Genomic DNA, 15,686 nt, shown 5'->3' with positions numbered 1-15,686 from the left:
TGTGATTAAACAGCACTTTACTTCAACTGGCATACTCCCTTTTCATTCCTGAGAGCGTGTTTACTGAACTCTTTTCTGGGAATATATATATATATATATATATATATATATATATATATATATGAAAACTCAGCTCCTCCTCGGCTCTCACAGCGTTTCAAGCCGCAGCAGCGCACGCTTGCAGACGAGTGAGACGGACCACAAAAGTCAGCAAAAGATGGAGTTTATTTGCAGAGACCAGCAGCTACGCGTTTCAGGCGAGTTGCCCTTGATCACGCTGCAGCAGTGCAACAAACGAAATGCTTTTTTTATGTACATATGCAGTGATAAGTAAACACCCTCTAGTGGTGACATCATGTGTTAAAAATAAAAAGTGAAGAAATACTATCACTAGGCATATAACAGCTGAGATTGCACAATAAAATAACTGGATAAATCCATACATAATGCAATGATATCCCATATAAAAAAGGGAAAAAATCTACTGTGAGTGATAAAATCAATTGACAGATAAAGCAATGGATGCACATAGCAGACATATATATATATATATATATATACACACACACATACACCACCCCAACTTTTTGTCTGCCTCCCTCCATTTTTCTGAATTCATATTTGCTGGCCTTAGAACTCTGTGTACTTTACCGGTGCTGATCAGTGATAAAGGGCTTGTACTTTCTCCCCTAAACATGGTAACACTGGCTTATTCTCAATTGGCATATTTAATTTACTTATCAGTCCCTAGTAAAGTGCACTTATTGTGGCTGGGGCCTGTAAATTAATTGCTACTAGTGGGTTTGAAGCACTCATTGTGTCACACAAATAATTAGCCCTCTACGATGGTTCAGGCATGCCATTGTAGAGCCTGTATTCACAGTTTTAAAGTGGCACCTCGACCTTGCAAGCTAACCCTCTTGCTAGGCCTAAACCTTCCCTTTTCATACATAGGGCACCCCTAAACTAGGCAATGTCTACCCACAGGGCACAGTGCCATGTGTTTAAAAGGACATGCACGTTTAAGTTTTACATGTCCTGGTAGTCAAAAACTACCAATTTAGTTTTTCACTGCTGTAAGGCCTATGTCTTCCATAGCAACATTGGGATTAATTTAGTACTAGGAGTGGGTGATAAACTGCTCCGCCGGCAGAGTTTGGCCACTTCGCTCTGTGCGAGTACCATACACTTCCGGCAAAACTGGCGAAGTTATTTCTCGAGTGTGGCTCGCCAACGTTAAGTTGCCAAGTAAGAATTTTGCACCACCTAGCACCAGAACACCTGCCGGAAAGATTTCTTGATGCAGGCAGTCGCAGCAAGTCAAAAGCGTTGCGAAAGCTGCCGCTTGAGTAGAACATATAGTCTTACAGCAGAAAGAAGCAGGGCCCTCTGCCATGGTGCAGTTTGTGCTGTTACTGTGCAGAAAAAGCTGCTTGTGCTAAAAGTCTGTGTGAGCAGCGCAGCGTGCTGAATTCTGCCTGCTTGTGGAACTCAGCAGAATCTTGCAGATTTGTATGGACTTCGCAGCATTGCACAGAGTAGAACTCTGAGTTCCGCCCACCCCTACTAATGACATCTTTTAAGTGTAAATACCAATTGTGAAGAAATAGACTTTTCAAGTTTGGTGTCATAGAACTCACAATTTAAAATATAGTTAAGTTGGATTTTAAATTCCAGTTTAGCAAATACCACTTTTAGAAAGTTACCATTTACTTACTTTAGCCATTCGTTATCTTCTACCTGACGTTGGAATATACGTCTGGGGAGGGTGACAGCTGGCTTTATGCATTCCCTGCAGACAGTTACACACAAAGAGAGGGTAAGTGTGCCTGAGTGGACATCTGTATGCAAATGGGCATCCTGAGCAGGATTGGAGGGAGGAGCTTACACACCTGAAAGGGCTTTGTCCTGTCCCCACACAGCGAGCATGGATTACCCACCTGTAGTGTATTTGGAGCCATGGCAGGGAGTACTCCTGTGCACATCAAAGCTTTCTTTGAAGTCTCCCCCACTTCAAAGGCACCATTGGGTATAGGTAATGGACCTCTGTCACTACCAAATCAATACATTTCTGGACCTGTGACTTCTCTACCAAGAAGAGACGCTGAAAGGACTGCTGCTTTGCTGGGCTCTGCCTTGCTGTGCTCTTACCATGCCGAGCTGCCCTGCTACTGCTCCTTCCTCGTTGAGAAGGATTGGACCTGCATCACGTGAACACAGAGTGACTCCACAGGCTTGCCTGCTGTTCCAAGGGATAGCAAAGACTTCAAATACCTGCAGCGGCACTGGGGTTCTGTAAGCTGTGAGTCTACCCTACCAAGTGGTGCCACCCGAGTCCCGGACCCTTGGGAGTGGGGCATAAAGTGTTTCTTCTTCCAGAACCCACGCATCCTCATTGGAACAAGCGCATTTTTGCCTTTGTGTGAATTAAAACCCACACATCCTTTTTGTAAAGGGAAGCCGACCAATGCTCAATGCCCAAATGATCAGCGCATTGCTTTCAGCGAGACTACTACAGGAGAAGCAGCCGCACATCGCATCCGGAACAAGCGCTCTCACTTGGAACCAGCGTATCTCGTCCACTGCGTGGCTTATCACCGAGCACTGCCTCAGCTGCACCATGCATCCTCGCCAACGATGAAGCAGCCCGGAACAAGGTACTTTGCTTTAGTGGGCCGAAGTGGGCCCCTTTATCCGGCGTGCACTCCATCGCGGTCAGCCTAAACTGCTGACTTTGCCCTGGTTTAGCGCGACCAGATAACCCATTTAAGGGCCTATTACTACAAAAGCACTCATTATACATGTATTCTTTAAAAATCCATATCTCAGCGTCTACACATTGGATTTTTGTCGTTTTGGTCTTTTCTTATTTATAAAAACATTTTCCACTTTTCTTACCTGGTGTGGAGTCTTTTTGTGCTGTGTTATCGTATGAAGTGTTGACAAATACTTTACATATGGCCTCTTTAGCTAAGCCTGACTGTTCTGTGCCAAGCTACTGTAAGGGTGAGCACAGGATAATGTAGATTGTGACTTCGCAGTGGCTAGGATTGTGGTACATGCTTGGGCAGGATGCATAGCTCTGCCAACCAGAAATCCGATTTCACACACACACTTATATACATACATTAACACTAACATATCCTACTAGGTAAATGACAAGTCAAAAAAGTTGGTTAAATGGTCTTAGCATGCCATCTTTTCAGGGGGTGGTCTCATGAGAATTCAGGATGTCACTGAGTACAATGTACAACAGGAGGTTTCAAGGAGTCCAAGTCGGATTGGAGAAATTAGAGGTAGTCGACAGCATAGAAGTGTGTACGGTATTGTTGATGTTCTCCAAATATTCCTGAAATGTTTCCTTTGCAGCCATGGATGAAGATGAAAAAGATGGACGAGATTATCCAGTAGAGCATAAACGAGAAACTATTCAATTCTATCTTATTTTAAGACTTTGATTAATCTTATTTCTTTGAGCACTTGGATCATGTGAAGCATCCAGCTCGGCTACTAAGGCTTACATGAGTTTAGTCAAAAAAATGCTTGAATGATTCTTGAATCAGAGAACATCTCTTATTCTGAAGGAAGAATCTCACATTCATCATCTTGCTAAAGTCCTATAAACAGCAGCCACAAACATCTTACTGGCAGACTATCCAAGACATAAGGAGATACACTGAAGTGCCATCTAATAATAATTTTATCAAATACATTGAAAGGAAGATAATTCTAAAATGTTCTTGACGCATTGAGCTGGCAAGTGTTCAATGTTGACTTGGGTGTGCATGCCGGTTTGCATTATTCTGTTTTTCTTAAATAAAAAATCAAAAAAAAATCTCCTTATGCATATTCAGTGTCAAGAACAAGAATAAAGGTCGTATGAGGGACAACTAGAGATCAATTGGAAAGATCCAGCTGAACCTCAAAGAAACCTTTGTGAACACCTTCTGAACCCAGAAAAAGCTGCAGAGAAACATGTTTGTCCATGAAGGTTAGCCATTTGGGACCTGAAAGGCAAATCCAGACTAGTAGAGCCGTACATTGCATGGAAATCCGTTGAAGCGATGCTGGACAAAAAACAAGACGACACAGACCGGTAACTGTCTCCAGAAACAACTTTCCTTTTATTGTACATTAGATCGATTTACATTTGTGTTAGGGAATGTGTGAATACACTGCTTATACAGATTACACAACAAGGGACTGGCTACCTCACAGACACCTTGTTCTCTGAAAACGTCCAATTTACGTTATTTGCACTCTAACGCCACCACGATAAATTAATGACCCGGACTCCATAACACAGTAAGGCTATGGGACACAGGCCCTTATGCTATACCTTATCAGCACCAATGCATCGGTATTCATTGACTTTTTACTGTACACCCCTCCCCCATGCCTCAGAACAAGAGATTAATTTTCATAACAGAGCATGAAATTAAGCTCTTTTTGTAATGTGCAATCCCATATAGAGCACGGTAGACGGATGCTTTCTTTCTGTCTGGGCCCTTCTCACTTGGCTGCATTAAGGGGGAAGGACTCTCCTGTAAGTCACCATGTCAACGTCTTACCTTGGCTGAAGTTCTGATGCCTCTACTCCTTCCAAACCATTCCCAGTACGTACTGTGAAGTGGAGTTGGAAGTTCTAAAGAGCACCTAACCCCTTTCTCCCTGGGTCTGACCGCAGGGACCGGATGTGTCTGAAGCGACGTAGCTGAGAAGACTCTGTGTCTGACTTTCATTCATGGTCAGCTGATGGGTTTCTTTTTCCGGCTGTTGAACCACCCCAATGGAAGCCCTCTTGGTGGGTGCATTTCCACCCAGTCTGAGTGCAATCTTCGATAGATCCATCTGCTGGTGTGGAGAAGCCCTTACAAGCTTCATTATACCTCAGGTGTCAACAGAAGTACTAAAATGGCAACATAGCACACAAACTGTTGACCATCTCTAGAGCAAGAGCATCAACGCTCTCCCAAAACTGAGGTCCATAGAACAAATGCTGCAGTTTTGGCTTTAAATGATGGTAAATTTGTTACAGCAACTTTCTTTGCGTTTGTGTAAATTGTTAGACACAACTGCAATTAAGCTGGCTTTCTTATGTTTTATCAAAAAAGTATTATTTTGTACAAAGCTTTTAAACTGGAGTCAACGACAATGCCCTTCCTGGTGCAGATGCCATTTAAGCATTCTGTCGTAACCTGAAGGATGACTGGCACTCCCAGTTGAGCACACGGCGGCTCCGAAATGTGGGTGTCCTACATAGAAGCGAACGGCACTGACATACTTTTGATTGGTCATTTACTGCTTGGGATCCACAACGCTAATTTCAAGCTCTGTATTTTAAGCACCAATAATCTCAATTCTTGAAAAGCTAGCAGCCCACAAAACAAGCAAAAGCACACATATACAAGAACCAAACAAGGTTTGTCTTAAAATTCCTGCAGGCACACATTTTCAAAAACATAAGCTTTTTTTTAATAAAAAATCCCTAAGGTATATTTTTCTAAATTAAAGTCAGCGATCTGTATTTACAGTAATTGCTATCTAAAATATTAATGCAAGGGATGTCACTTCGTTAATTCACAGCACACGCATAAAGTAACTATCATTGATTTATCATGTTATACTTTTATAGACACAAAGGTTTCATAAGGAAACTAGTGAACAGATGGCATGCAACTTGGGAGAAACCTGAAAGGATAGCAATCGGGAAGAAGGCTTCGACATACTTCATCTACGATGAGGGATCTACAGCCGTGTGACACAAGATGCTCATTTTGACACTAACAAATTCATATAGATATCTATAAATCATAACGAAAGTGACTTGAAATGCAGATTGTGTACTCTACAACTAGGAGCTTTTTTTATATTGACTTACAATAGTGTACAGAACATTGGCTATCTAGTTAAACCAAGGTAAATATATCTACATATGTATGTGTATATATATGTATATATAAATATATAATGGTACCTATAGATTAGTAGACAAGGTGTAGTATCATTAAAAAAAGTCTGCTGTACTGAAAAACAGTTGGTGCTCTATCTTGTCACCTTTTACAAAGTCACTTGTTCACACAATTCTTACAAAAAACTTTCATTATAATACTGCTCTAACAAACGCATTTAGTAAAATTCTGTAACACCTAGGTATGTATATATTTACATCTTCTTGGAGTTGCAGTTCACGGCCTCGGCAAAGAAGGTACAAGAGCATTATATGCACTACGCTAAAGGTAAAGCCCCATACCACATCCCATCCCCTACCTGGAAGGAGGACCAGTTCTTCACCCAATGGACCACTCTGTCCCCCATTACCTTCCACGTCAAGGCTCTTGTTGTTGTACAAAAACAGACCTTCAACCTTGTTTGACCACGTTCAGTAGACCTCAGACCTTTGAATTAATAATTGCGTGGCTCAAGAAACGTGCTCTGTATGTTCAGCTTTTTGGTGCAAAGGATCGCAAACAATTTGGTTGAAAAGCCAAGATATTGAGGATAATAGTAACCATAATACCTATTAACAGCTCCAGGCACGGAAACCACCTCCTCCTCCTCCACTCATTTTTTCTGAACTTCTGTGCTGGGTTCTAACTTCTTTAAGGCCCTCTGGACATAAGGAACGTAGAGGTAAAATCAAGCTTCTGGAAATTAAGTAGAGTTGTTCCAATGCTTTTTTTTGTAAAAGAAGGGACATTCGCGACAAGTATGTGCATAAACGTGGTAGAAATCTAACTCCAAAACCAATGGAGTGTTCTTCAGGTTATAACCGTTGTCAAAATAGTCCTCAGAGCAGAGCACAGCATCACTGCCACCTAACGCCAGAGATGACCTTCAACACCGAGCCTGTCCACGCTGGCACAGACCGGGTCATCTTGACAAAATGCATCATATCAATGGGCTCAACATCTGAGCCTTTCCAACATTAGTCTTGAAAAGCAGTAGCGTGCCACTCAGAAAAAGGTCAAGGATCTTCTAGTACTTCAACTGCCTAGGAAAGGATGTGGTCCTGACAGTGATACTTAATGTGTAAATAAGCAGTCACACATATGTGCACGACAACTGGCTTTTTTTGAAGTTACCCTTATTTTTCTCTGCTACACACTGCTGCTATACTGTCTCCGCCCACTGGGAATTCATTACTGGAGTTCCCATTGCATGCACTTTCCTTAGAGCATGTAGGGAGATGGAAAGACTCCACATACGAGTGCTTGTAGTTACATTTAAATGCTTTAGCAGCTGCAGGCACACGACCAGTCTACAGCATCGCCAACGAAGTGCCGGGAAAAGAGGGCCATGCAGGTTACCTTTGCGAGGTTCATTAATGGGGTGCAAGACGAGATGGGGAAGGAATGTGAAGGAAGCTTGCTACGGCTAGCCCTGTGCAGCCACCACACAGATTCCAGTGGGTCATTGAGTGAGAATATAGACCCTAGTTACATAGTGTAGGCCTGTTTTTCTAAAGAACCTGTGTTCAGGGGTGATTATATCAAGCAGCATTGGTGTAGCAGTGGAGGGAGTTCATGTAAATGATCGGTCATGAAATGCTTTCAACGGTGCAGAGTTTTAGCCTCAAGTGAGAAACCACTCACGCAAGACCTAGGTGTACCCGCAAAGGGAATCAGAATCAGCTGATCTCCTGATGGCCCCTAGGACATCGAAAGTTCATCTACTTGTGAAGTAGATCACTAGGCTGGTTGCATAAGGCATTGTATTGGTCTTGTCAAGATGCTCTGCTCTGAAATTATTGCATTATCAATGCCTCCTGCATTGGGATTAAAAAATTGACTTAGGGTTAGATATTTGACATTCCGCTGTGAGGTAACACTGTATTTGATGATTCATGGAAATCCCAATTCGCAGTTCATCAGAACAAATAAATGTACTGCCGCTTAATGCTACTAACACGGCCTTTCCAACATTGCCTACAATGGGGGACTACCGACAGCACTTTACGTGCCACACACTGGATCACAGAATCAGTGCAACCAGGTTTTCAGGCACACAGAAGGGGTGTTTAGTAGGTCACTAATTTTCTTACAAGACCGGAGGATCGTATTATGTTTACTTTCTAGCTTTTATTGCAGTAACAATTAAGACTCAAAGAGAAACAAAAGACAGTATAAAACTCCATATCATGGGTAAAAACTACATTTCCCATCATCCTTGGCTGGGTAAACAAAGTCAACATGTGAGTAATAAATCCTATTTAATCTCCACGGTATGTCATTTCCTCCTCTTTCTTGTTGCTACACAACAGGAGGGACGTGCTTTTTTTAACCCTTATTTCAGTATTATGCTTTATCAAAATAAATGGACTGAATCACATTTTATTTGTATTGTGAGCGGCTCAACCTCCTCGTCAGCTTTTTAGCTAGACACATCCTTTTTGTGATTGCGGGTTGTCAGCACGGGGTCATTGTAGCCACCTTCCAACACTGTCCTGACTCACTTGCACCAACAGTGTATAGCTGTGTCGCATCTTATTAATTTACTGCTTTTTACCTCCACGGCAGAGCCCCGTCTCCTGTGATCACCATATCAGGGCCTGCTTTTTTGTGTAGCGTCAATGCAATGCTTTTGACAACACATTCAGGTGCTGCCTTAGGATATGGGTTACTTAGTGACATTTTTCTCTTCTGATGTATTCATTTTCAGTTCAGCCCACCAACGCCACTGTGCCTAAACCACTCCTGGTTACGCATTTGACTTGCATCCTGAAAAGTGTAGATGTACCTTTTATATAGTAAGACATTTTTTACTCTGCTTTTCCTTGAAAAATACTTACAGAAAATTTGAGAATTCTGCAGAAATAAATCTATATATTGTTTCTTCTCTGCAAATCATGCAGCATTCATAACATATCTCGGAAGAGAATGCATGGTTCTCAAAATTTAAGAAATTGTATTGATCCTTTGGTGGCAGACTGTCAAGAAAGCTCAGGCAACCTCCATGTCAGTGACTGTGCTGGACATTGGAAAGAAAGTCTAAGAGATGATTACTGCCCAGATCCAGCCTGCTGTTGGTAACAGACCTAAGTGCTATAGTGGGGATTGTGTTAATGACTCCCCAGATGAAGATGTGTTCTCTTTTCTAACAAACTCTTTGGCAACCACTAAAAGAACAGAAAAAGTGTAATAATAAAAATGTGGCAGCAGCTTCGCAGTCTGCTTTTTGCCGTCCGATGCCATTAGCAATTCGACTGAAGACGGGCCATCCGATTCTTGTTCTGGCTGCAAGTCATTTCCTAGACCCACTGGCCACGAGATTTAGAGCGGATGCACAAAAAATATTAACCTTATAAATCTTTTCATTTGTAAGACAAGATTGACGACACAGGCGCCATTGTTTACTCACGGGACAAACTCCTATAATGCAGTCTGGCGTGGATTCAAAATTGGGTTGGCTCAAACAAACTAATAAGAACTTTAAAGTTAATTAGTGAAAATAAGGAGTTTGAGATCCTGCACCAGGCCGGGGAACTTGTTTGGCCCTAACCTTCTATCATCTGACTAGACTACTCTCCGACATGCCGCAGCTTATATCACTGACAGGAATAGCAATCCCATTGATAAACCAGTCAATAATAAGCTACAATCTGAATGTCCTCCCGTCACAATCTCTCTTCGGATACTCTTCACTCCAGTCATTGACCATTAGTTCCTGGCATTAATTACCAAATCTGAGAAAGACCCTAAAATTGGTAAAGGGAGAGCCTGATCTTTATTCAAAGATAAAGTGCTTGATGTCTTGGAACCGGTATGGAAAATCTTTGATACGCTAAACAAGCCATAAAGCGTTTGTATCCATCACACCAGCAGAATTATCGTGCTGGCAGAGCGAGGTGCTTTGTTGGCAATGCTGACCAAGCTTTCTCCCTAGAACGCTGCAAGATCGATCCTAAATTAGCAGAACTTACTTGCAAGGAAGCAGGTCTTAGACTATTGATTAGAGAGAAAAAAAATTCTTTAAGGACAATTGGAAATTTATTAAACTTTTACTTCCAATTTAAAAGCCCAGCTTTCTCAAAGAATTCAACAGAGCACCCTTCTACACTCAAAGGAGAAGAGGATACAGACTCAGGGCCAACAGAGAACCAACAAGACCCAAGTTCACCTTAGCCATACCCCTTAATACAGAGGGTTGAATAAAACATGTTCTGAAAAACTGACTATTTTAGCAGATCCATAAATATTACAAACAGTCAGAGGCTACCACATAGTTTTGTCCCGATCCAGTTCTAACTTTGTTTCCAAATTCTGTTCATCTAACATATAAAGATGAAAGAAACCTTAGTGGGATTATTAAAAAGGGAAAGAGTACCTTTGGATCTATCTTGCTTCGGAAGCAATATTTACAGCGTAAAAAAAAGAATAAATGTAGTCCTGTAATTAATCGGAGACATCTCAGTTCCTTTGTAGTCTACTAGCATGCCAATATAGAGACGGACTCCAAGCTCCGGATTGGATAGTTAATCTGGACCTCAGAGGCACTTACCTTTCTATTACCATCATTTACTTATCACTAGCAGTTCCTTCAGTGTTCTTGAGAAAAACACACGTATATATGTTCTTCCATATCATTCAGGTTACCATTGGCTCCTTGGTGTTTCGCCAAGCTGCTCAAACCGGTAGTAGACCCCAGTCGATCTATGGGTATTCGTCTATTGATCTACTTGGATTATATCCATTGCTCAGGACAAATTTGCGCTTTCTTATTAAACACTTCAACACAAACTCTCTCTTCTGAAGTGTTTAGGTTTTGTGATCAACAAGGAACAATCCTTTCTTAGTCCTTTACAGTCACTGGGGTTCCTAGGTGTCCAGGTGAATGGCCTTTCTTCCATTCCCAATCTTCCAAAGGCCAAACTGGCTGCTAACCAGATGGTGCTATCTCACTTTTTGCCACTATCCTATATTTCCCTCCCCAATTCCTTTTTTTTCTTTTTTTGGGTCGTGTTAGAGTTACCAAGTTACATGATGCATTTGCTCAAGAAGTGTTTCTTGGCCTTTATCCTGAAGGTCATCTATTTCTTCTTCATAATAATTCCTTTTTACCACAAAATGGACTGACCACTCTGCATTAAGGAAGGAGGAGGAGATGATGTTCCGGGGAACTTAAATAAGGCTAATTACTCACTTTAATTGACTCTGTAGTTCATACATCCACAGTACCTTTTCAAGGTCTCTGGTTGCAAGATAAAAATAAAGCAAGACAGTGAGGCTTAATACTTGCCACCCTGTCTTAAATAACAGGATTAGTCTACATTATTAACTAGATGAAGAGGATTTATAGGTGGTTTAGAGCAATAGTGTGTGAAAGCAATCGCAACATTGAAGCTTCACTTTGTTACTTTCTGAAAGGACTACAATAGTCTTTCTGCAACACCACTGTGTAAGAAAACAAAAACGAAAAACACAAAAAGATCCCCAAAAGCGGATCTTTTTATGTCGGGATTATCACTATCAAAATCTTTTAGAAACCAACATTTTCTGCAAGATCCTGCGTGTCTGAAAGCTTTCACAAAGTTGAGTGCACAAATGGGTGCGGTTGGCAGGAGGGGGGCATGATTTAGGAAGAGGGTTTGGTGCATGCCTTAATGTTGATTTTCACTCTCATACATCCAAGAAAATAAATAAAAATGGGCAGGCTCGGAAAGCTTGTGTGTGTTTGTTGAATCTAAAGAAGGTGAAGCCAAAATCCTATCAAAGCCATCTGTAGTGAGCGAGGTTGGCAAAACGAAACAAGCCGGCCAATGGAAACAAAAGAAATAAGACAGACGAGGAAGCCAACCAATGATACGTAAAGGGCGAGCTAAAAGCCCTTTTTAGCTATTTTTTAAGGAACAATAGACGTGCAACCAACAGCATGCGCTGTCTAGAGCGAGAACAAAAAAAAGAAAAAATCAATATTCAAAATAAAGTAAAAAACAATGATGCTTAATTTGTTATATTCAGTGTGAAAATACAGCACTCGGTAAATAAAGGGTTTGGTGGCTCGGCGCAGTTGTGTTACGACTAAATGCAGTGTCGGAGCGTAGGAGACATTCTATTGCATGTTACAGAGTTAACTACATCTCCCTCGCCCTGGGAGTGGAATGCGTTTCTCAGATGTAGCCCTGGATTTACAGTATTTGGTGTCACAGGTGTCTCTGTTGGGGTACGCTGCATCCATGCCATCATGTAGACTTGCTTCATTCGAGGTGTCTTCAGTTGGCCTTGGCTTTCTTCAGGACGCGCGCTTTCAACTGCTTATTCATACGCAAGGCCAGCTTCATGGCGACACAGGTTGGGACAGAAGTGGTGAGCCAGCCCTACAGAAACACAGAAGACAGAGGCGCATCATTACCTCCTAGCCAGTACGACAACCTTCCAACTGACCACCATTAGTTTACATCTAGTTTGAAAGAACAAATAATTTAGTTTAAAAAGCTTAAAATTCTAAACGAAAACTAGGAAACATTTAATTTGAAAATTAAGTATTAGTTTTTTTTATTGCAGTGTCCCTTTCTGAGAAGTACACCAATGCCTACACACACCCTTGCCATAACTCTAATTGTAACTACCACCTACACCCCCAACTCTCACATCAGAATCCTAAAACCTGATCCTTTACTTTAAATTCGTAGCTTGATCCCTAAATTATAACCGTACAGATATCTTCACGTTCTTAATTACCCTTAATACAGCAGTGAACCTATAAGTAACGCCTTCACTTACATTTAAACCCTTCGACAGACCGCTCACCCAGTCGCAGAACAATTTTGACGATTTTTGCAGCTCTGTACAAGGCATATTTTGGGGCCCATTGTTCAGAAGAATTTTAATTTATCACCCATTTTCAGCTAAACCAACCCGTCATGATCCTAAACACTACAGAATTATACGTCAAACTTTCAAAAAAGGGGACAAACAGACAGCTTAAAGGTATCTTGGGTAACTTTAAACAAGCATTGACAAAGCAGTTTCTTTTTTCAACTTGGAGCTAGAATTTCTTTTCTTGCCACAGCTATATTGTATTGTGATTGTTTACCTTACCACCCATTTCCTCCCATAGTAGGAAAGACACAGAAATGCTGACTTGCTGATTCTTTAAGAGACTAGGGTATAATATTAAAATAAGACGTTTGTACACAACACTGTATTTGCAAGACATTTGTAATCGCAAATAAATTCCTCTTCACAACTGGCATTCTTGCTGCAAGAGGGAAAATCAAAGCACAACTCTGAGGATTTTCACCCTCCCGCCACAAGAAAGTTTCTTCTAAATTCTCTTCCCCTCTTTGTGTGTACCCATCTCTGGCCACACTGTGACGTCGGGTTCTGAATATTAAGAGAAATGGGAGGGTTCAGGAGAAGGACAGACCGATAAAGAGAACAGTGTAGTGAGTAAAATCACAAGCGATGAAGGGAGGTAGAGACAGATGAGGTAGAGGTATATGTGAGGTAGGGTGAGGAAATGCGCCAAAAATCTGGAACTCCATTCCAATCCATATCAGGACCAATCCCTCCTTCCTAATTTTCAAAAGGCAGCTCAAAGACCTCTTCTTCAACCGATCTCTCACGAATGGACAGCTAAAGCCCAACTAATCGAAACCTGCCCATAGCAGCACTCAGACACTTTGACACTAAGACCTGACCTCATTAATCTCACCTAGAGTCACGGTGCTTTCTACGACGACATCGCTGTGAAACGTCACAAGACACTGGGCACCCTACTATGCTCGCATATCTTATGAAGGACAATGGGCTCTTTTTCTGCGATACGTCCCGACTCACTGTACATATTACTGTGTACATTTGTCTTCGTGTGATAATGCTGTAAAGCGCTCTGATACCCTCGGGTCTAGCTAGCGCTATATAAAACTTTTAAATAAATAAATAAATGCAAAAGGAGAAAGGTAGAAATAAAGATATAGTGGAAATGGCATATAAAGAGGTAGGAAGATATGTAAGAAGGTACAGACAGGTGGTCAAAGTGTTTGGGAGAATGAAAGAGAATAGTGAGTGGACGGGGCACACTGGCCGAGGTAGAAAAATGTGAGATAATGTAAAGGCAGATACGCTTAAGGTAGACAAAGTGTAAAGAGACGCGAGGTAGAGGGATAGAAAATGAGGATCGAGGCGTATGAAGACAGGTAGAGAGTAAGGCGGCAGAGAGAGCAGTGAAGGTAGAAAGAGATGAGGTCTGGATCTAGATCCAAGTAAAGCAGAGACAGCGGGAAGGTACAGAAGGAGTCCAGGTCCCTGCAATGTAAGCGAGGTGAGAGATGAAGACAGAAGGAGGACAGTGAGGTAGAGAGTGCGAGTTCCAATAGAAAAACAGGTACAGAGAGATGAGCAAGAGAAGGTAATGACAAATAAAAATAGGTAGTAGTAGGGAATGAGAGGTAGCAAGAAAGGAGTAATGTAATGAGACTTGTGGTAGAGGAAGTGAAGGTAAAATAAGGGAGCAGAGTCAGAGAAGTAAATACATCGAAAGAAGTTGAGAGTTTAAGCAATAAGAGAGCTGGCGTGGAAAAAGGAGGTAGTGAGAAAGTTGTGAGTCAGGAAAATGTGGTATAGAGCAGTGAGAACAAGAGCGAGGCAACGAGAGAAAGAAGCAAGAGAAAGATTAAGTAGGCGGAGTAGAGACAATAGAAGAAATGGAAACGGAGAGGTGCAGAAAAGGCTGTGCTAGAGAATGCTGGGATCAGCACAGCCTACTAGAGAGGGGAGATTGTGAGAGAAAAGAAGAATAAAATAAATCAGATGGGAGTACTGATGTGATGTACACAGGAGGTGAAGACAGATAGAGTAAGTATCAGACGGTAGAGAAATTAGGAGAATAAGGACAACGAAATGGGACAAAAATACTTAAGAATGAGAGGCAAAGAGGTGACAGGCAGTGAGAGAACAAGGTAGCCAGAGAAATACAGAGAAGGGTGGGGACTTAGTGAATAGGGAGGTAAGGAGAAATGAAATATACCAAAAAAAGAGCGGTAGAGGGGGCCTGGGTAGATAGATCGGGGTAGGAGTCAGTGAGAGGGTGGTAGACGTTCAAGCACAGAGAGGCACAGAGTGTAGACGAAGACGTGGCAAGGATAGTCAGTGCTACAGAGGCTGGGATGGAGAAACAGGAGACACACACAGAGAGAGATAAAGAAAGTCCTAACTGCTCCAATCACTATAACAGGGTCCCCCTTGTTTGGTGGGGGCCGTGGGCAAGTGGCCCCTCTGCCTATGATGCTAAAGCGGCTCTGCTTAATCATTTGAATAATAATCACCCTTACCCAAGCCCAAGGCCTCTACCCTCAACATCTCAAGCTCAGCTGTACCTCTGTCTAATATGTAATCCTAAAATTAACCCTCTGCAGTGTCCTAGGGCATAGCTTTAACATTAATGCAATGTTTTCAAACTTTAGTTTTCCTCACTTACAAATTTGAGCCTTCGTCCACATAGGATCTTGTTTCAATAAGAACCTTGCAAATTTCCCTATAGAAAACTCACTGCCCCTTAAAAGGTATACATTTGAAGTAAAAAATTAAATACACCAAATAAATTCCACTACGTCCGGCAATATGTTTGTAGAAGACACTGGAGAACCTTTTCTAATGAGGCCAGGACAGACAAAAAGAGGGGTTTCTGTTTTCCCTGAGATACCCACAATTCAACTGGGCTACCACGGCAGGCGAGTGATGAAC

General features: G+C 41.8%; 1 protein-coding gene across 1 annotated transcript in view; it reads right to left on the bottom strand.

Moving 5' to 3' along the window:
• Positions 1-8,061: 8,061 nt before the first annotated feature.
• Positions 8,062-15,686, bottom strand: part of HSD17B12 (hydroxysteroid 17-beta dehydrogenase 12) — a 331,988-nt gene continuing 324,363 nt past the window's right edge. Inside the window, exon 11 of the mRNA XM_078684345.1 lies at positions 8,062-12,316. Within this exon, the coding sequence (XP_078540471.1) occupies positions 12,212-12,316 (105 nt within the window). The 3' untranslated portion in view covers positions 8,062-12,211. The remainder of the gene's footprint in view (positions 12,317-15,686) is intronic.

The sequence above is a fragment of the Lissotriton helveticus genome, chromosome 3_2 (genome assembly GCF_964261635.1).
Source record: "Lissotriton helveticus chromosome 3_2, aLisHel1.1, whole genome shotgun sequence".
Classification (NCBI taxonomy): Eukaryota; Metazoa; Chordata; class Amphibia; order Caudata; family Salamandridae; genus Lissotriton; species Lissotriton helveticus.
The sequence above is the reverse complement of the archived record's forward strand: the minus strand, read 5'-3'. Positions and strand labels throughout refer to the sequence as shown.